Source organism: Taudactylus pleione, unplaced genomic scaffold, assembly GCF_031769625.1.
Source record: "Taudactylus pleione unplaced genomic scaffold, aTauple2 ptg000218l, whole genome shotgun sequence".
In the NCBI taxonomy this organism is placed as follows: domain Eukaryota; kingdom Metazoa; phylum Chordata; class Amphibia; order Anura; family Myobatrachidae; genus Taudactylus; species Taudactylus pleione.
Genome location: NW_028284620.1, coordinates 13,275,270 through 13,298,327, shown reverse-complemented (window position 1 = coordinate 13,298,327; position 23,058 = coordinate 13,275,270). Strand labels below are relative to the sequence as shown.

General features: G+C 50.8%; 1 protein-coding gene across 4 annotated transcripts in view; it reads right to left on the bottom strand.

The window, feature by feature from the left end:
* Positions 1–12,294: 12,294 nt before the first annotated feature.
* Positions 12,295–23,058, bottom strand: part of CCDC110 (coiled-coil domain containing 110) — a 49,708-nt gene continuing 38,944 nt past the window's right edge. For all 4 annotated transcript variants that reach the window (XM_088478819.1, XM_088478818.1, XM_088478821.1 and 1 more), the window contains one exon: positions 12,295–12,431. In XM_088478819.1, coding sequence (XP_088334945.1) covers positions 12,420–12,431 — 12 coding nt within the window. In that variant the 3' untranslated portion in view covers positions 12,295–12,419. The remainder of the gene's footprint in view (positions 12,432–23,058) is intronic.

The window sequence follows — 23,058 nt, the reverse complement described above, 5'->3', positions numbered from 1 at the left end:
ATGTGCTTTAGGTCCTTATTGGAATACATAGGCAAACGCCCCTCCCCAGTCCACACCATGACCACAATAGAAATAGTAATATAATAGAATTTTACTAGTGCAGTATCACAAATTAAATAATTAGCACCACCTGTGGATCTTTTAACACGTATCAAGCAGTTAAGCTGCATACACACAACGATTTTGTTACCAACGATTTTATGAACAATTTTCTGTCAGATTATCTGTCGGATTTTTTAAAGTGTAATGAACGATTTTTTTTAACTACAAACGATTTTTGCATATTCCCTTAATGAAAATCATTGAGTTGACAAGTCTGGCTGAATTAAGACACACAATACACTTGTTAGTAACATATTAAAGCTGGTTAAGTACTAATTCTGCCCTCTTCATGGACAGGCCACACTCACTCTAAAATCAAGCATTTGGAAACCCCCCTCTAGAAATTCTGCGTTTGCCACTGGGAATACTCACCTAGCCTACTGAATGATAGAGTACCTGCCCTACACAGATCCTGGGGCCCTTGGTACCAATAAAACATTTTTTCTCCGGATCTGCTTAACTGACGATTTTTTTTCTAAAAACCGCTCAGAAATTGTTGTTTTTTTTTATATGTGAATTAGGTGAAGAACAACTATTTCAACTTATCCAAAATGATTTTATTTGAAAAAAAAAATCAGAACATCGGGAACATCACGACTTTCCATTTTACAGTGGATTCAGGGCCTGATTCAGAGCTGCTCGTAATCGGCCGCTCGTTCGTTCCGAGCGATGTTCGCACATCTGCGCATGCGCCAAACAGTCAGTGCGGTCGGAAATCGTGTGCTCGCAAAATAGCGAATGCCTGCTAATTTGAGTGACAGGATGAGGCGTTTGTGGGTGGTAACAGGGGAAGGTGCTTGAAAATGGGGAGTGGAGATCCGAACGCAGGCGTGCCAAACGGGCGTTTAATGGGAGTGCATAATTAACAAAGCAGCGTCAACGACCACGTCACTTGGTTGTCTTTTAGCCTGAACTGCTCGCATGATTGCGGTAGGAAAATGCTACCACAAGAATAGCGAGCAGTTCATACGCCGTTCGATGTACTCGATTAATCTAATAAATAGCGGAGATGACGTATGATGCGAGCGGCCAGGGGGTGTTTTTTCAAAATAGCGAGCGCATGTTTCGTTCGCTTGTTCAGACATAGAGGCATCAACAGAGCGCAAAGAGCGAGCGCTTAATTTAAATATCCGGCCCCTTTTGCAGAACAACCGTCCGCAAATAGCGTCCGGCTCTGAATCAGGCCCTCAGGCACCTTGGGGGTTAATTTATCTTTCTATGGGTTCCATAGGGTCCACGGGAATTACCTTGGGGTATGTAGTTGGATCGCATCCAATGCACCAAACAGCAAAGCTTTGGAGCTCCCAGCATGCACTGGTCCTCCTCACTATATACCCCGCCCCCAGCCACAGGCATTCAGTTTTGTTTGGTGCGTGGCAAGACGCACCTGTTATAACAGCAGGACTGCTAGTATATGAAAACGATAGAGTTTAGCGGTACCAGCGCCAAAAATTATGCTGTACTGCGACTCCTACCTCCGCCGAAACGCCAGCATTGCTTTACGCCCTGAAGTTATTGGCAGGCCTCAGCGTGGCTTAGCTAGCGGCCTAAAGATGCGGTCCGGGACTGTGGTTGGGTAATGCTGATGGTCAGGTAAGCGATTCCTCTAGGGGAATCATGCGCCAAGCAGTCCCTTATCTGTTGAGACGCATCAGAGGCCGCTGCGGGTGAAGGTCTCGTCTAACGTTTCCTCTCTAAGGCGGTTAGGGCCATACCGTCTGTTGCTGGGGACGGGTGGTAAGACACACTAGTCAATGTCTTGCTACCTTGTAGTTCAGTGTACCCGGCCATCAAAATCACAGCTATGGGGAGATAAGGCGATCCCCCAGCCGCTCCTCCCCACCAAACACGAACTTCTGGGTACGGATTCCTGCTTTTGGTTTGCTATACACTGACCACCCCGTGTGAGACGTGCGCAGTTTAGCGTTGGTCTGTCCACGGGTGTAGCGGTTGGTCTCAGAGGTTTGGTCTGTCTCTATATACCTCTCCCTTGGGTTTGGCATATAGCACACTCTATATACTACCATCCCCCTCCAGGGGCCGGTCAGTTGATCCAGAGTCCATATTGCTGTAGCAATTGTGCGTATTTTTTGCATTGTTTCAAAGAACTGTCGGGTACATCTATCTCTGTGTTTCTCCTTATCCCTCTGAGGGTAGGGTGTGTCATTGATAGAAAGTCACATTGCATTTAGACATTATTATGTCTGAAGGTAAAGATGAGGATGGGAGTCCTCCGGTGCTTATATCCTGTAAGTCCTGTGCCGCAGGCCTGTCTGAGCAGGATGTTAACCAGAATGGGTTCTTTAATAACTGTAGCAAACAGTTACCGAATATATCTGGTACACCTGCACCAACACCAAAGCCGTCTTGGATGGCCATCACACCTGAGGTTCTGTCCTATTTAATAGGCAGGGCCACAGAGGTAAGGGCTCCAGCTGCGGTGGTGCCTCAGGTACAGCATGTACATCCTATGTGTTTGCCCCCATGAATCCCTGTACACTACCGTCTTCAGCCTCTCCGCAGGTGGAAAGACTAGTGGTAGTAAAGAAGCAGGGGCATAAAAGAGGTTCTCGTCAGGTGTTGCCTCAGGAGTCTGACTCAACCTGCTTGTCAGACGATGATTCTCAGAGTTCTGGGTCAGTCTCAGTAAAGAAGGATCATCAATCCCTTGTGGATGTTCCCTCCCTAGTAAAAGCGGTAAGGTCTGTCCTCAATTTTGATGAGGTTGCGCTGACATATAAGGAGGTGGTCTTTAGACGTCAAGCGGTGTCTAAGGATTATTTCCCGCAATCGGGGCAGTTGACAAATCTCATGTCTGAGGCATGGGATACTCCTAGCTAGCATTTTCAGGCCACTAGGAATGTAATCTCTCGGTACCCATTCGCACCAGGAGCGTATAATAAATGGGAAATTCCTCTAACTATAGACGCTCATGTCACAAGATTAATCAGGAGCGTTACGTTGCCTATTCCTGCAGCATCCTCTTTAACCACTTGCCTGGCACGGTCGTATCAGATACGACCACACCAGGCTGGGCTTTCCCTGACATGGTCGTATCTGATACGACCAGTCAGAAATGTCCACTAGGCGGCTGTGGGAAGCCACAGTGATCGGGCACCGTCGGCAGCCCCCCTCCCATAGAAGCAGCAGTGCTGCTGCTGTGACCCGATCACTGTGGCCAGCAGTGATCGGGCAGCCATCCACCCCCTGGTAGCCGCCGCTGCTGCTATCTATCCGGGTAGACATAGTTACCTCATTGGCAACACCCAGGTCTGCTGAATTACCATCTACGTCTGCTATTAAAAGGCAGTCGTCATCTCTGTCCTTTCAGCCACAGATTAGGATGAAAAAAGCAGTCTTCGGCCAGACAGGGTCAGTCTCATAGAAAGCAGCCCAAGAGATCTTTGTCAACCAAGCACCCAGCCTCCAAGCCAGACAGTAAGCCTCCTGTCGGATGGGATGGGCCTCCCCCTGGAGGATGTCAGGGTTGGAGGCCAACTGTTACAGTTCTCCCAGACCTGGCAGCAGACAACTATGGATGCCTGGGTAATAGAGCTGGTCTCAGGGTTACGCCATTACATTCCGAAGGCATCCCCCTCAGAGGTTTGTTCTTACAAACCTTCCTGCAGACCCGGTCAGAGTGTCGGCCTACCAGGAATCTGTGGGGGCCTCCTGGACTCAGGAGTCATAGTGCCCATTCCTGTGACGCAACAGGAAAAGGGTTACTAAAATGTATTTTTTATTCTAAAACCCTATGGGTCGCACCGCCCTATTCTGAATCTAAAATCTTTCAACAGATTTGTCAGGGTGCCAAAGTTCCGTATGGAAACACTACGGTCAATTATGCTGGTGATGGAGCCAGGAGACTTCATGGTCTCGCTGGACATTCAGGATGCATATCTGCATGTCCCGATTCCAAGATCCCACCACGCCTTTCTCAGGTTTGCAGTGGATCGGCAACATTATCAGTTGCAGGCTCTACCCTTCGGTCTGGCCATAACACCTAGAGTATTTACAAAGATAATGGCAGTTATGACGGCTCATCTCAAGCGACTAGGAGTCAGGATACTGCCATATCTAGACCACCTCCTGATATTGGCTCTGTCTCAGGAGATGTTACAATGTCATCTACGGATGACCATTGTTTGCTTATAGGAGCACGGTGGGGTGATCAACTGGAAGAAGTCTTCTTTTTCACCAACTCAGCGGATGGTACACTTGGGGGCGCTGCTGGATTCTCTGGAACAGAGGATCTTTCTGCCGGAGGACAAGATTGTAGCACTAAGTCTCGTGTTCACAATCTACTTTGCAAGTAAACAGTGTCAGTTCACTTTTCTATGCAGATACTGGGCTCCATGGTGGCTTATGTCCAGTTCCACTCCAGGTCCCTACAGCTGTGGATCCTGGCCCAGTGGGATGGTCAGTATCATCGGATAAAGCATCAGGTGATTCGTATCTCACCAGAGGTTTGGCTCTCCCTTGCTTGGTGGCTGGAGACAACTGTTTTAGACAAGGGTCGTCCGTTATTGATCCTGGAATGGGTACTCCTCACCACGGACGCAAGTCTGCGAGGATGGGGAGCAGTGATGGGTCGTCACACCTTTCAGGGAAGGTGGACAGACCAAGAAAGTCATCTACCAATAATATTTTAGAGCTTCAGGCAGTGCACAAGGGACTTATACTGGCGCAGGACCTTCTTCAGGGCAAGCCTGTCCAGATTCAGTCTAACAATGCGAAAGCAGTGGTCTACATATATCATCAAGGAGGCACACGAAGTCCGGCGGCCATGAAGGAAGTGGCAAAGATCCTGCTGTGGGCAGAAGGCCATCTTCCAGCAATCTCTGCAATTTTCATCCCAGGTGTTCTCAACTGGGAAACGGACTTCCTAAGTTGCCAGGACATACACACCGGAGAATGGGCTCTTCATCCGGAGGTGTTCCAACTCCTGGTGGACAGGTGGGGGTTACCAGACGTAAACCTTATGGTGTCATGTCACAACCACAAGGTCCCCAGGTACAGGTTCAAAACAAGGGACCCCTCAACCGCCTTCGTGGATGCACTGGCGGTGAGATGGAACTTCAGATTAGCATACCTGTTTGATACTACAGGATGATACTAATAGCCCCTGCCTAGCCCAGGAGGCATTGGTTCTCCGATCTGCTGCATCTGTCAGTAGACCGTCCACTTCCACTGCCTCTACGGCAGGATCTGCTAATGCAGGGTCCTTGTCTTTACCAGGATTTACCTCGGCTGGCTTTGATGGCATGGCTCTTGAGTCATCCGTCTTAAAGGCCAGGGGTTTCTCTGCTTCTGTAATTCAGACGATGCTGAGGAAGCCTGCTTCTGCTCGCATCTATCGCAGAATTTGGCACTCATTTTTTCTTTGGTGCTCCCACAGAAAATATGACCCTAAAGTGTTCAAGGTATCTAGAGTACTTGCTTTTTTGCAGGCAGGATTAGACTTAGGTCTTCGCCTGGCTACCTTGAGAGTCCAAGTTTCGGCTTTGACAGTTTGGTTTCAGTGTAAGATTGCCCCTCTGCTGGATGTTAGAACATACTTTCAGGGGGTTTTGCGGCTGCAACCTCCATTTCTCCCACCGTTGGCACCATGGGATTTGTCTTTGGTTCTCAGGGCATTGCAGGTGCATCCCTTTGAACCCTTGGATAGGGTGGACTTGAGATGGCTGACGGCGAAGACACTTTCTCCTCGCCATCTCTTCAGCTCACAGAGTTTCTGACTTGGCAGCATTGTCATGTCACTCGCCATATCTGATTTTTCATCAAGATAGAGCTGTCCTCCGTAACAAGGCAGGTGGTTTCCCGTTTTCACATAAATGAGGTAATTGTATTACCGGCCTTTGTCTTCTATTCTTTTGATACATTTGCCTCCCAGGATGCTTCCTTTGAGCGGCGGATTCTCCTCTATGCGCAGGAGCGTCCCCACGTTCTTCGAGGTCAACAGGGCGCCCGCCCTGACGCACCTGGCCTCAGTTGGGATCTGTTCTTTAACCCTTTATGTTCACAGATTCCCTCTTCGCATGATTGAGTGTGTCTTGTGCAAATTTTCTTCGTTCTCCACTCTCCGTCTCTTGCCGCAAGGCTTGGTTTCAAACTGAATGCCTGTGGCTGGGGGTGGGGTATATAGTGAGGAGGACCAGTGCATGCTAGGAGCTCCAAAGTTTTGCTGTTTGGTGCATTGGATGCGATCCAACTACATACCCCAAGGTAATTCCTGTGGACCCTATGGACCTCGAAGAAAAATAATTATCACAGGTATGTTATACCATAATTCTGTATTTTACCAGCGACTGCTAATCTCTGTAGCGGGTGTTGGGGGGGCCTGCTATGCTGATGGATCAGCAGTGATTGGCAGCACGGCAGACACCGGGGGAGGGTGAAGGGAAGCAGAGGGACCGGAAGGTCCCTTTGAGAGCAGCAGCGGTGGGAAGATTCTCTTCCTGCAGCCTCCCACACTCCTTATCTGACTGGTTGCATTATTGTGACCAGATCAGATAAAGCACTGCCTGGTTTGGTCGGAAAAATGCGACCATGCCACGCAAGTGGTTAAATAACGTACAACTCTGGCACCTCCCCACAACTCCCCAAAGCCTTGTGCACTACCTGAAGCTGGCACCTCCCCACAACTTCAATGCCTTGTGCACTGCCCGAAGCTCCAATATATTTAGTTGTAGATAACTTTCTTGGTCTGTCCACCTTCCTTGAAAGGTGTGATGACCCATCACTGCTCCCCATCCTTGCAGACTTGCGTCTCCGTGGTGAGGAGTACCCATTCTGGGATCCATAACGGACGACCCTTGTCTAAATGAGTTGTCTCCACAACTCCCTTCCAATGACCACTTAAACACCTCACTTTCCTTTAATCTTACTCCACCCTCTTTAAACCCCATATTCTTTTCCCTTATTTTCTTCTCTTATTTGACAAACCTTAGGGGTCAACCCGATTAGGTGCGAATTGCAACATGTGAGATGCTGTTTTCTCTGCAAATTCCCATTGCAAATTAATTTGCAATTCAATTAGCAACTCGCATTGAATAAGTCAGAGTAAACTCTAATTTTTTCATTCACACCTCCCAGAGGGTGACAGATGGTAGGGAAGAATCTTTATTTTAAGGTTAAAATGTCGGGACACTGCAGAACCCCTTGGACACCTCTCCCCCCCCCCCCCCCCTCTGATTACTAGTTAGGCAATTAGATGTTTCTGAATAGCTTAATTAGTCCAATACTTACATGTCATTTTTTGGGGTTTATCCACTTGCCTGGCATGGTCGCATCAGATGCGACCACACCAGGCTGGGCTTTCCCTGACATGGTCGCATCTGATGCGACCAGTCAGAAATGCCCAGTGGGCGGCTGCGGGAAGCTAATCTTTTAGCAGCCACCTATCCTACAGGCAGAGGAGTCACTAGGGTTGGTGTCACCCGGTGCTGTGCTGCACGGTGACACCCCCCCAACAAAAATAAAAATTCGGGACCAAGACAGGCGCACCCGGCGGGCATGATGATGCCACGCCCGATATTCTGGGTAGCAGTGCTTAAAGTGGTCCTGGTGGAACAACACCCCCCCTTCCTCTGCGATTTATCAATAAAAAGGACAGCATGCGCCAAGGCGTGTGGCGCAAAAAAGGGGCATGATCTCGAAAGAAAGGGGCATGGTCATACAATACTATCCCAAATTCAAATTACGCCACACAGTAGCACAATCTTATCCACATTACACCACACCTAGGGCCTGATGAGAGCCAGTCGCAAGCGCTGATCGCTCGCAACTGGGTCGATGGTGGCCCGGAGCGCATAGGCACGACGGAGCCGGCTCCATCGTGCGCATGCGCGAGACCTGGATAGCGACGGGCAATCCATCGCTCCGGGTCTCGTACCAAGGGGGCGTGCTGTCGATGTTGAGTGACAGCACGCCCCCTTCGGTGGGCAGGCCGGGGGAGTGGCTGCCCAAACGGAGGCGTTCCCGTGTGAACGCATCCGTTTGGGGCCGGCCCCACTGACATCACGAGTGATGTCAGTGGGAGAGATTTCGGCTATGTTTGAGCCGAAATCTCTCTGGGGCTTGTGGCAACGAGACCCTACCACAAGGGTCTCGTCGCAAGCCTGATGGTCGCGATGGTCAAGACCATCGCGACCATCTTCCTGGCCGCTCGCTATAGCTGTGGGTTGCCACCCACAGCTATGCGAGTGGCCAGGAGGCCGTTCTAAAAAAAAAAATAGCCCGGCCCTGATTCAGAGCGAGCGCTCTGTCAGAGCGTCCGGCTCTGAATCAGGGCCATAGTGCCCCTGAATTACATTACACCATAAAGTAGTGTCCCTTATTTATGTTCTAACACACAGTAGTGCCCATTTTACACAATGACCACATTATTGACCCTTATACACATTGCCCACAGTAGTAGTGCCCCTTATTCAATGCCACCTGTAGTAGTGATCCTTATGCAATGCCCCCAGTAGTAGTGCCACTTATGCAACGCCCCCTGTAGATGTGCCCATTATGTAGTTCCCCCTTTAGTAGTGCACCTTTATGCACTGCCCCTGTATTATAGCCCTTTATGCACTGTCCCTGTATTATAGCCCTTTATGCAATGCCCCCTGTATTATAGCCCTTTATGCAATGCCTCCTGTATTAAAGCCCCTTATTCTGTGCTCCTTATGCAGTGCCCCCAGTAGAGCTCCTTATACAATACCCCCAGGAGCTCCTCTTATGCTGTGCCCCCAGTAGTGCCTCCAGACTGTAGTGCCCTTATACTGTACCCCCAGTAGAGCTCTTATGCAATGCCCCTTTTACAATACCCCCAGGAGCTCCCCTTATGCAGTGTCCCCTGTAGTGCCCTTATACAGTACCTCCAGTAGTGCTCTTATGCAATGCCCCCAGTAGTGACCCTTATACAATGCCCAGCCTCAGGAGCTCCCCTTATGCAGTACCCCCAGACAGTAGTGCCCTTATACTGTGCCCCCATACAGTACCCCCAGTAGTGACCCTATGCAGTGCCCCCACAGTAGTGCCCTTATACTGTGCCCTCAGACAGTAGTGCCCTTATACTATAGTACCCCCAGTAACGCCCCTTATACTGTGCCCCCTCCCCTGTGCAATACTACTTACCTCTCTTCACGATGTCCGGGCGTGCATCTCCTTCTTCTTCTTCTCCCTCCGGCGTGCCACATGCATGATGACGTCACCGCGGCCGCGTCCAGAGCCACACACAGGCACAGATAGATTCTCTGTGCTCTGTGTGTGGCGCTGGCCGCCGGCCGCGGTGAGAGTGACTCCAGGCGGCGGGGTACGGTGATGCGGGGGAAGGGAGTGCGGATGGGGTGCGGCCTGCGGGTGTGTGTGCGCTGTTCTTTGGTGTCACCCCCTTGAAGGGTGACACCCGGTGCGGGCCGCACCTCCCTTGTGACGCCACTGCCTACAGGGACCTCCCCATCCTTCTAGTCTACACCTCCAGCTGGTGCCGATCACTGCTGATCAGCGGCCCAGTGGCACCTCTCATCCGGCATCTGCAGAGAGAGGCAGCCGCCGGGGAGACATTATGTCAGCAGTGCCTCCCCACTTACTGTACCCAGCGGCTGTAGGGAGAAGCAGCAGCGGGGAAACAAGCTGCCAGCGGCACCTCCCCCTCTCTGTACCCGGCCAGGGCCGAATTAAGGTCTGTGAGGGCCCCTGGGCAACAAAGGTGTTGGGGCCCCTATCAATAAATGTTATATATATATATATATTGATATATGTATATATATATATATATGTATATATAATACACACACATCGGCCTGCCTGCCTGATGTGTGTGTGTGTGTGTATATATATATATATAGACATCCATCAGGTAGCGGCACTCGTCGGACTTCCAAACCATGAGGCAAATAAAGACACACCAAGTGACACTTGGTGTGTCTTTATTTGCCTCATGGTTTGGAAGTCCGACGAGTGCCGCTACCTGATGGATGTCTGTCTGAAATTTTCTATTGCTGGCACCCCGGTTGTCTTATCACATGGAGGGAGTGCCAACCTTATGGACTTATATATATATATATAATTATATATATATATATATATATACACACACAGACATATAGACACACACAGACATATAGACACACACACATATAAACATTATTGCTTACTTAAGAGGCAGCAGGCCAGCAGCAGTAGAAGGGGTGGAGCTTAACCGCGGGCCGCGGCAGGCGGCTCCGACATAAGAAAAAAAAAACCCAGTTAATGGGGAAGGGGCTGGCCGGGGACAGTATGGGGGGGCACCCTATGTGTGGGGGCCCCGGGACGACTGCCTCTTTCGCCCTCCCTATAATCCGGCCCTGTACCCGGCGGCTGCAAGGAGAAGCAGCCGCCGGCGAAACACACTGAAAGTTGCCCCTCCACCCTCACTGAACCTGTCGGCTGCAGGGAGAATCATCCGCCAGGGAAACACGCTGCCATTGGCGCCTCCCTCTACACTGATCCCGGCAGCTGCAGGGAAACGCAGCCGCCGGGGAACAGGCTGCAAGTGGCCCTCACTATACCTGCAGATAGGGAAGCTGCCTGGTATAAGCCAGACCCACAGTTTGTACAGTAACACCACCAGCTGCAGAGGAAAGCCAGCCTGCCTCAACTCACTGCATAAATAATAGTAGTCCCTAGGGATGACTATAAACCATCAATGTTTTCAAACATTGATGGTGGCTGGCTGATAACTAGTTTTCCCATCGATGGCACAGAGCCAATGGTTCTCTGCCACCAATTTCTGAGCGGTCTTTGGGAACAAAAATTATAAGTGGTTAAAATAAAAATGGCCTCAAATTACCCCCAAATCAAATTTTCATTAGTTTAAGCATCCCAAATTTAATGAGATTATTTTTTTATTTGAAAAATATTTTTTTTTCTTATCACTTTTATTTTAAATTTTTTTAAAGTGCCCTCAAATTACCACAAAATCACTTTTTTCCTACTTTTTTTTTTTGCATTTATCATTTCATTCGTTTAAATACCCCTTTTACACCAGAGCTGAAACCCGGGATATTGCAGGGTTAATACGGGTAGCTCCTTGGTGTAAAAGGGGACAGGGTTGGATTCCTGGGTCGAGTGACCCGGCAATCCAACCGACCGGCTTCAGTGGTGCTTGGAGATGATGTCAAGCATCCACTTCCACACCGAAAGAGCCGAGTCACTGCAGACCCGGCTCCGGTGTGAACGGCGCTGACTCGGGAAGATCCTGGGTGCTAAATTCCGGGTCTGATCCAGTTTGGAACCCAGGGCCTAAATCAGACCCGGTCGCAAGCGCTGAGCGCTCGCAACCGGGTCGATGGTGGCCCAGAGCGCATTCGCACGATGGAGCCGGCTCCGTCGTGCACATGTGCGAGACCCGGATAGCGACGTGCAATCCGTCGCTCCAGGTCTCCCACCAAAGTGGGCGTGCTGTCGATGTTGAGTGAGAGCACGCCCCCTTTGGTGGGCGGGCCGGGGGGTGGCTTCCCAGACGGAGGCGTTCCCATGAGAACGCCTACCGTCTGGGGGCGGCCCCACTGACATCACAAGTGCTGTCAATGGGAGAGCTTTCGGCTCTGTTAGAGCCGAAAGCTCTATAGGGCTTGCGGCCACGAGACCCTACCACAAGGGTCTCGTCGCAAGCCCGATGGTCGCGATGGTCTTGACCATCGTGACCATCATCATGGCCGCTCGCATTAGCAACCCACAGCAATGCGAGCGGCCAGGAGGCCGCTCCATAAAAAAAGAAGAGACACCCTGATTCAGAGCGAGCGCTCTGTCAGAGCGTCTGGCTCTGAATCAGGGCCCCTGTTCCAACCTCCGTGTCAGACCCGGAATTTAGGTATAAAATGGTATAAACTAGAAAAGATTGCTTTTTATACATTTTTGGGCATTTTTTTTTAAAAAAAAGCACAAATCAGCCATTTGACACCATTTAAAAACCTTCAGTACTGTTCTTATGCTCACAAACAGCATTCTATATGTAGTCTTCTCTATAATACATCTGGAAGTTTGAAATCTCCCCACCCCACTCCGACCAAGAATAAAAGCACATAGAAATCCTGTAATTTTACAAACATGCAGGTTTGTAAATCTCCCCTCTGTTTCTTACTGTATGAATCGTTCTTTTGATTTCAGAAGTAAAGAGATTACACAAATATATATCAGGAACAATGTGCATGTAAACAGCATATTTATTTTGGAAGAAGTTAAAGATTTAACTGTATTAAGAGAAGTAGCCAAATATTTCTTTCCTTTGTATCTATCATTTCCTGTATTCCTATAGCTGATGTTTCTGCCAACTTGCTGCACGTCAGTCATTTTGTTTGCTGAAAATAAACAATATAAAGTAAGAATTAACACTATAGAAATCGGCTGCATTCTGCCACATATATCTTATACAGAGAACCTAAAAACTATACCAGCATGTTTAGTGGAAAACTATTGGAACGCTCAGATTGTAAGCTCCTAGGAGCAGGGTCCTCCTCCCTACTGTATCACAGCCCTCTTCTCTAGCACTTCTATGACAACCTTCACCTTCCCAGCTATATTGTGTATGGAGAATTGTGTTGCTAATTCATACATGCCTACTCTCCCGATTTGGCCGGGAGCCTCCTGAATATTTGGTGCCACTCCTGGGCCCCCCCCCCCACCCCCCCCACCCCCCCAGTGTTGCTCCAAACCCCCGGCAGCGGAGGGGCTGATGATGCGATTCACGCTGAATCGCGTCATCATAACCCCGCCCCCTGCATCGCAATGCCAGAAATAGCGGCATTGTGTAGCGGGGGCGGAGCCTAAATGACGAGATCACGTGGCTCCGCCCCCAGTCCAGCCCTAAACGACTTGTACTGTGTCTGGCCACGACCCTCTGCTAAGCCGACCTGGCTGCTTCCTCCCGGAGGAAGCAGCCAGGGTGTAGGCAAGTATGTGCTAATAGTTACTTGTGCTCTGTTTATGTTCTGATTACTGTATTGTAATGTAATGTTCTGTGTACCCTGTACTGTCCTACTGTTGACGTATGTACGGCGCTGCGGACCACTTGTGGCGCCCTATAAATAAAATGTAATAATAATAATAAAAGTGTAACACCCCTTTTCCCTTTTACACTAAAACCCCGGGTCCAGCCCAGGTAATTGAACAGTGATTTCAATCTGTGTCACTGAGGCTTGAAACCCAATCACACCGGGGTCGGTATGAAATACCGCCGGACTGGCGGTTCGAATCCCGACGCTGGAAGACCGGCAGTGAAGATCCTGACAGGTAAGTATTTTTACTATTCACTAACCTAACTCCCCCCTAACCCTCCCTTGGGGGTACCTAACCCTAACCTCCCCTCCAAGTGCCTAACCCTAACCCCGCCCCTGTAAGTGCCTAAACCTAACCCCCCCCCCTTCCCCGCAGCCTAAACCTAAGTCTAAGTCTCCTGGGTGGGGTGCCTAACCGTAACCTCACCCCAGGGTGCCTAACCCTAACCCCCCCTACCCCTAGCCTAACTCTACCAGGGGGGGTGCCTAACCCTAAGTCCCCCCCAGGAGCCCCTAACCTAACCCTCCCCCCTGTGGCTGTCCGCGCCCGGCTTACCTTCGATCGGTATGCCGGGCGTCGGGCTCCTGGCATAGGTAAAATGACAGGCGTCGGGATTTCGACGCCTGTCATTAGAGCCTTGCCGGGATTAGACAGTCGGGATGCCGACGGCATACCTTCGCACCGCAGGCTGGACCTGGGATATTGCCGGGGCTTCCCTCACCCAGCGCTCTTGTGGATGACATAATCTCCAAGTGTTTGGAATGTGGCACACTGTATGCAGTTAATGGGACCCGGGTCGGATGACCTGGGACACCCGTATACACTGCCCTGGGAAGGAAGGAAGGAAGGAAGGAAATACAATAATACAGTAGTGAAATCACTAAACATGAATAGTTACTTGGAATGATGTAAATGCAATATGATATAGTAAAAATGTAAAAACATGAATAATCTCATAAGAGCGAATAGCCACACTGTTGCAACATGACATTAAAAATTAATAAAAAGAGCCACTGAGTATAAAAGTCAATGGTTGACCGCTATGACGGTGAATTGCCATGATACATGAGATAATACCCGTATTTTTAAAGCTTTAAAAATGTTGCTTTAAAAATACGGGCATACTCGCATGTATTCCTGTAGTGGCACCGGCTCGCAGGCTATTACATTTAGCCCAAGTTCTCCATAATTACTCCCACATTGCATGCGTATAGATATTCACCGATATGCACACTTGTTCCAGAGAATGAGCAGTGCCATAAAAATATGAGATATGGTAAGAACTTACCCTTGTTATCTCTATTTCTACGAAGTCCATAGGGTTCCACAGGATATCTTGGGGTATAGGCGATGGCGGCAGACATCCAGGCACCACAGAGTTACATTTTCAGCCTCCCAGGATGCACTGGGGTCCCTCTCCTATACCCCGCCCCCGAGCCTCAGGCCACTCAGTTTTGTAACAAGCCATAGGCCGGAGCAGGAGCAAAAAAGAGAGAGAAGACAGTCTGGAACACACAAGAATCACATTCTCACCAGAAGTAGACGGAGAAACCGGTGACCAGATCAAAGCCCATCTGCAGTACAGGTGCGACAGGGTGGGAGTCCTATGGAACCCTATGGACTTCGTAGAAATAGAGATAACAAGGGTAAGTTCTTACCATATCTCATATTTTCTACTGCAGGGTCCATAGGGTATCCACAGGATACCTTGGGGATGTACCAAAGCAGTATCCTTTACGGGTGGGGACGCTCCTGTGCTGTAAGGAGAATCCGCCGCCGAAAGGAAGCATCCTGAGAGGCGAAGGTATCAAAAACATAATACCTTACAAAAATATGGACAGATGACCACGTGGCTGCCAATCACTGCTGAAGCGCCACGTCGAGCTGCCCACGAAGGACCCACAGACCTAGTGGAAGAGCTTTAATAGAGGATGGAACAGGAAGACCTGTGAATCCATCCTGCCAAAGTTAGCGCAGTGGCAGGCCAACCCTTTTTATGGAAACCAGAAAGGACAAAACCGAGAGTCTGATTTCCTAAACGGACTGGTACGGTCAACTTAAATTCTTAGAGCCCGTACCACATCCAAAGAGGCCTCACCAGCAGAAAGGACTGGGGAAGTAAAGGCAGGCACTATAATTTCCTCATTGATGTGGAAACTAGACACCACCGTAGGTAAAAAACTAGGGCAAGTGCGAAGCACTGCCCAGTTCCTAGGAAAGATGAGAAAAAGGGAGGTCTACATGACACAGCCCCCCATTCTGAGATCCTACCGGCCAAATCAATGGCCAGAAGGAATACATTCCTAGCCGTAAGCCATTTGAAATCCACTGAGCCCAGTGGATCAAATGGCGGTCCTCAGAGTGCCCTAAAGACCACAGCCAAATCCCAAGGAGCCACAGATGGAACAAAGGGATGCTGAATATAATGTACACCCTGCACAAAGGTGCGGACATCAGGAAGAGTAGCAATCCTACGATGAAACCAACAGGGCAGAAACCTGCACCTTCAGGTAAGCAAGGCGAAGACCGTTATCTAAGCCCACCTGTAGGAAAACCAACCCTCTGGATATCCGGAATACCCGAGGAGCATAGCCTGTAGGGCGACACAACTGAAAGAAAGTATGCCATACCTGATGGTAAATTCTTGCAGATAAAATCTTCCGAGCTCGTAGCATGGACATAGGCCCTGTTAACTATAGAGCTGGAAAAACTCCTAGACCTTAAGAGGGCAGTCTCCACCGCCACACCGTCAAGGACAGACAACCCAGGTCTAGGTATCAGCCAGGATCCAGAGACAACAGGTCCGGTCATAGAGGTAATAGCTTCGGAGTGTTAACTGAAACACTCCAAAGATCTGAGTAATAGTGCCGTCTGGCCCACGCACGAGCTATCAGCAGGAGCGCGCTTCCTTCTTGCTATTATTGGAGGAAGAAGGGATAACGGAGGGACGAGGTACACAACTTGGAAGGTCCACTGGACCAACATACGTCTACCATAAGAGTCTCATCTCTGAAAGGCTCCACTTGTTCACCAGAAGATTGAACACCTCCTGATGAAGAGGACATTTCCCTGAATGCACGTCCTGATGGCTGGGAAAGCCTGCTTTCCATCTGAGGATTCCTGAATGAACACTGCCGATGACAGCAGGGATATAGCCGTCCACCCAAGCCAGAATTCGGGACACCACTGTTAGTGTCGCCCGACTTCGGGAACCTCCTAGGTGGTTTACATAAGCCATCATGATGGCGTTGTCAGACTGTACCTGCACGGTATTTCCGTGGAGGACCTGTCCTGTATGCTAGAGAACCTTGAATACTGCTCTGAGTTCTCAGATGTTTATGGGAAGCGCAAAAACTACTGGTGTCCACCTGCCCTGGAACAAGTGTGGACCCGTCACTGCTTCCCAGTCACGGATACTGGCGTCCATCGTCAGAAGGACCCTGTCCGCAATCCCAAAGGGGGTGCCCCTTGTTTAGGTGAGCTTTCCGCATCCACCAGGCCAGAGAGAGACAAACCTCCGGGGAAAGCACTATTGACTTTATCCTATGGGGCAACCCATCCCATCCGGAGAGGATCAATTTTTGTAGAGGTTCAGAGTGACACTGGGTACTCTCCACCATGTCGAACAGCGACACCCTGGAACCCATAACCACATTGCCGAGTGAATAGACACTCGGCGACTCTGCAGGCAACTGCGTACCTTTGCCTGTAATGCAGAGATCTTTTCCTCAATCACAAAGATCCTCAGATGTTGGGATATGGAGCATCCTCTGTGAAGAATCAGAGAGGACCATTTCCAGTGTATCAGTCAGCCCTAAAGTAGCAACACAGATATTGTCCGTTGCAGATGGCACTGAGGTCGCCCGGATCAGGTAACAAGCGGACCTCCTGCATCCGCAGGTGGGCTGCCATAACTGCCATGACCCTGGTAAAACTGGAAATGCTTATCGACCACTGCAAACCTGAAGAAAAACACTGGTGTTCTAACAAAATAGGGACATTCAGTTAGTCACCCTGAATATATCCAACGACACCACAAAACTCCCAGGCTCCATTGAATGAGGAATGCAGGGTCCCCCTCCTGAACCGAGGAATCCTTAAGAATTTGTTGAAGGATTCGAGGTTGAGGATGTCCAGGTAAGCGCATTGGGTTTCTGTACCAGAAAGAGGATGGAGTAATACCTCGTTCCCCTTTGGGGCAACGGAATAGGTACTATAACTCCTGCCTGGAGCATAGAGTGTAACACCCTCAAAATTACAGGGCCTTGTCTTGAATTGACAGAAGACCTGTAACGAAAAACCGTCTAGGAGGCGGTTACCGGGAGGAGAGGATATACCTTCAAGAAAATACTTCTCTTACCCCAGTGGCCGTGGAGGTCAGACACCAGCACTGGGCGAACTGGAGAAGCCGTCCTCCAACTCTGGGGTCCCCCGAGAGGAGGCCCGTCCCGTGAGGCTGAAGGCTTTTAGTCCAACTTGGGAGTAGGACGTCTTGTACTCCAATCCTGTTCTTATGGTTGAGCAGATTTCCTGGCTACTGACCGTCTTGGAAAGCTATATTTTAGACTTACCCTGGCCTCACAGGGCCGAAAAGATGAAGCCCCAGACCCCGATGGGACTGTAGCCGATGGCAGATACGCAGATGAGGGCCAAACAAGACCTATCCCGTAAAAGGCAAAGCATTCCAAATGGAATCTGCGTCCGCTTTCCAAGAGCGCAACCACAGGGAGCGGCGAGCCGCTACTGCTGCCGAGCCGCTACTGCTGCCGAGGAGATTCTGGAAAGGAGGAGGCTATATGTAAGACTGTCTCATTATGAACGTGGCTAAGTCTCTGAGAATTTGCCACTATCCACCTGCTCTGCTGGAGAGTCAGTGTGCAGAGATCCAGTTACCTACCCAGCGCTCCATGGCTCTGGCCCCCAGCACACGGCCATAGCCGGCCTGGAAGCCCCTCCAGCAAGGGAATAATTTGGATTTTAGATATATTTGCACCTTGCAATGTGTAACCTCCTTCAAGGAGGACCTGGAGGGCATGGGCAACGTAGCACTCCTCACTAGGCGTGTAACATGAGAATCTACCCGTAAAGGTAACTCCCATTCGGAAAAATAATTATCCGCAAAGGGGTATGCAAAAGGTCAACCGTTTTTGAGGCTGGAACCGCTTACCCCGGATTTTCCACGCCTCCTCTAAATGATCCACCTGACCAGATAGAGGAATTACAGTGGCAACACCCTTATCCTTAAAGAAGGCATATTTGGATTTAGCCACGGGGGATATGTAATAACCAAAGCCGCACGGACTGCCCGTATAAGGCCAGGTATATAGACTTTAGACCCAGACTACGCCTCCTTTGCACTAAGGGGCTCGTGTCTGAAAAATATGAGATATGGTAAGAACTTACCTTTGTTATCTCTATTTCTACGAAGTCCATAGGGTTCCACAGGATACCTTGGGGTATAGGTGTGACGTCAGTCATCGGTCACCATAGAGTTAAGCTTTCAGCCTCCCAGGATGCACTAGGGTCCCCCTCCTATACCCCGCCCCCGAGCCAAGGCACCTCAGTTAGTTACCAAGCCATAGGCCGGAGGAGGAGAAGGACGAGAAAGAAAGAAGATCTGGATACACACAAGAATCACACTCTCACCAGAGGGAGACGGGAAAACCGGTGACCAGACCAAAGCCCATCTGCAGCACAGGTGCGACAGGGCGGGAGTCCTGTGGAACCCTATGGACTTCGTAGAAATAGAGATAACAAAGGTAAGTTCTTACCATATCTCATATTTTCTACTTCAGGGTCCATAGGGTATCCACAGGATACCTTGGGGATGTCCCAAAGCAGTATCCTTTAAGGGTGGGGACGCTCCTGTGCTGAAAGGAGAATCCGCCGCCCGAAGGAAGCATCCTGAGAGGCGAAGGTGTCAAACCTGTAATACCTCACGAAGGTATGGACAGAGGACCACGTAGCAGCCTTGCAGATCTGGACTGCAGAGGCACCACGTCGAGCTGCCCACGAAGGACCCACAGACCTAGTGGAATGAGCCTTCAAAGAAGGAGGAACCGGCAGACCTTCATGAAGATAAGCTTCAGAAATAGCCATACGGATCCAGGCTGCCAAAGTTTGCTTTGAAGCAGGCCAACCCTTTATACGGAAGCCATAGAGGACAAACAAGGCATCCGACTTCCTAAACGAAGAAGTGCGGTCAACATAAGTCCTTAAGGCCCGCACAACATCCAAAGTGGCCTCACCCACTGAAAGACCAGGTGAGTTAAAGGCTGGAACAACTATTTCCTCGTTAACATGAAACTGGGAAACAACTTTGGGAAGAAATTCAGGCCGAGTGCGGAGCACTGCCCTGTTCCCATGAAAAATCAAGAAAGGGGGTCTACAAGAGAGAGCCCCTAAATCAGAAACACGTCTGGCCGAAGCTATGGCCAGAAGGAAAACAGTCTTAGCTGTTAGCCATTTAAGATCCACTAAGCCCAGTGGTTCAAAAGGCGGTCCCTGGAGAGCCCTCAGGACCACAGCCAAATCCCAAGGCGCCACAGGTGGAACAAAGGGCTGCTGAATGCAGAGAACACCTTGCATAAAGGTGCGCACATCCGGGATTGTAGCAATCCTACGGTGAAACCAGACAGACAGGGCCGAAACCTGTACCTTCAAAGAAGCAAGGCGAAGCCCATGATCTAGTCCCGCTTGTAGAAAGGCAAGTATCCTAGACAGATGAAACTCCCGCGGTGCATAACCTCTCGGTCGACACCATTGGAAGAACATATGCCACACGCGATGGTATATCCTCGCGGTTGCTGACGACGGTTTCCGAGCTCGCAACATGGTACGCACCACAGAGCTGGAAAACCCCCTGGACCTCAACATGGCTGTCTCAACAGCCATGCTGTCAAAGACAGCCGAGCCAGGTCCGAGGGAAGACAAGGACCCTGTGACAGAAGGTCCGGTCGTAGCGGCAACCGCAGAGGACTGTCCATGGACAGACCCTGAAGGTCTGAGAACCAGTGCCGTCTGGGCCACGCGGGAGCTATCAACAGTAGCGTCCCTCCTTCCTGTTTGAATTTCCGGATTACCCGTGGAAGAAGGGAAACCGGAGGAAACAGGTATGCGAACCGGAACGTCCACCGGATGGACAGAGCATCCACCAGAGACGCCTCTTCGTCTCTTGTGCAAGACCTGTACACCGGCAACTTGTTGTTGTGCCGGGACGCCATGAGGTCGATCTCTGGAAGACCCCACCTGTCCACCAGCAGTTGAAAAATGTCCGGGTGCAGGGACCATTCCCCCGGATGAACGTCCTGGCGACTTAGAAAGTCCACCTCCCAATTTAGCACTCCCGGGATGAAGACCGCTGATATGGCCGGAAGATTGCGCTCCGCCCATACCAGGATCCGAAACACCTCTACGAGAGCCGCCCGACTTCGGGTTCCTCCTTGCCTGTTTATGTAGGCCACGGTGGTAGCGTTGTCCGACTGGACCTGCACCGGACGACCCTGGAGAACCCGATGTGCCTGCTGGAGAGCATTGAAGACCGCACGGAGTTCCAAGATATTTATTGGAAGCTCCGCTTCTGTCGGCGTCCACCTGCCCTGGAACAAGTGTGGACCTGAAACTGCTCCCCAGCCCCGAAGACTGGCGTCCGTTGTCAACAGGACCCAATTTGGTACCCAGAACGGACGTCCCTTGCTGAGATGGGTCGTCTGCAACCACCAGGCAAGGGACAGGCGAACCTCCGGGGTGAGCACTATCGTCTGGGACTTTAGAGACTGAGGCAGCCCGTTCCACTTGGACAGGATCAGGTGCTGCAGAGGTCTGGAGTGAAACTGGACATATTCCACCATGTCGAACACCGACACCATGGAGCCCAGTAACCTCATCGCTGAGTGTAGAGACACCCGGCGGCTGTGCAGACAACTGCGCACCCTCGACTGTAAAGCAGAGATCTTTTCCTCCGTCACAAAGATCCTTTGCTGTCCCGAGTCCAATAAGGCTCCGAGGTGCAGAATCCGCCGAGACGGGATTAGAGTGGACTTCTGCCAGTTGATTAACCAGCCGTGCCGTTGCAGCAGCGCAATGGTCAGGTCCAAGTGGCGTAGAAGGAGCTCTGGAGATCCTGCCACTAATAACAGGTCGTCCAAGTATGGCAACATGCGGACTCGCTGGAGCCGCAGAGAAGCCGCCATGACCGCCATCACCTTGGTGAACACACGCGGTGCTGTCGCCAGGCCAAAAGGTAACGCCCGAAAGTGAAAGTGGTCGCTGCGGATTGCAAACCTGAGGAACTGTTGATGGCGCAAAAGAATAGGGACATGCAGGTAAGCGTCCTGTATGTCCAATGACACCATGTAGTCCCCAGGTTCCAGCGCCAGAATGATGGACCGTAGGGTCTCCATCCGAAACTTCGGCACCCGCAAAGACTTGTTGAGAGGTTTGAGGTTGAGAATCGGATGATACGACCCATTGGGTTTCTGCACCAAAAAAAGATTTGAATAGAAACCCTGGCCCCTCTGGGAGAATGGAACAGGCACTATAACTCCAGCCTGGAGCATAGTGTGCAAGACCTTCCGCAGCTCCGTGGCCTTGTTCCGGTCTGATGGTAGACCCGTGGTGAAGAATCGAGCCGGGGGTCTGTGCCGGAAAGAGAGGGCGTACCTGTGGGAGACCACCTCGAGAACCCAAGTGTCTGTCGTGGTGACCGACCAACACCGGGCGAACTGCAGCAGGCGGCCTCCCACTTTGGGATCCCCCAACGGGAGGCCCGGACCGCAGGCCGCAGGCTTGTCATCAGGCTTAGGGGCCGGACGTCTGGTACTCCATGCCTGCTTCCGGGGCTTGGCCGATTTTTTGGGACCAGCCTGTCGGGGAAAAGACTGTGGTTTGGGCCTGCCCTGGGCCCTATAAGACCGAAAGGACGATGGTCCTGAACCAGAAGGAGCCGCGGCCGACGGGAGACATGACGATCTTGTCCAGATCTGGACCGAAGAGAACTTCTCCGTTAAAGGGCAACGCCTCCAAACCCTTTTGGAGTCAGCGTCCGCCTTCCAGGATCACAACCACAAGGTGCGACGAGCAGCCACCGCTGCTGAAGAAATTCGAGACACCAGTGTACTAATGTCTAAGGCCGCCTCGTTGATATAAGTGGCCGAATCACGGAGATTACCAATCAACCCCGGACAGTCGGAATCAAAGGACGCCTCCAATGAATCTGCCCAGCGCTCCATCGCTCTGGCAACCCAGCAAATGGCCATAGCCGGCCGCGCTGCCCCCCCCACGCAAGGGAATAAGCGGAATTCAGGCAGATCTCCACCTTGCGGTCCGTAGCATCCTTAAGGGAGGACATGGATGGCATCGGCAATGTGGCACTACGGGCAAGACGTGTCACATGAGAATCCACCTGTGGAGGGGATTCCCACTTAGCAAAATAATTATCCGCGAACGGATAAGCCACTGCCAGGCGCCTCTGCGGCTGGTATCGCTTGCCAGGCTGTTTCCACGTCTCCTCTAAATGGTCCATTAACTGACCCGAAAGAGGAAAGACTGTGGCGTCACCCTTCACATTCTTAAAAAGGCATACTTGGATTTAGCAGCTGGGGGAACTTCGTCCTCAATCACCAAGGCTGTGCGAACTGTCCGAATAAGTCCAGGAATATATACCTTGGACCTAGCGTCAGCATCCTTAGTATGGAGAGGTTCCTGATCGTAAGGATCCAGAATCTCCCCATCATCAGACGTCCCTTCGTCATCCTCATAAGGAGCCGACAGAGACGCCACCGACCGTTTATGTGGCCGCATCACAGTCTCCCCCTGCAACACATCCGACAAGTGCTGTACAGAACTCGTCAGGGAGTTAACCCACGCCGGCTCCTGAGAAACCGGGAGAGGGGAAATAGGGAGACTGCGGGGTACCACCAATTGTCTTGG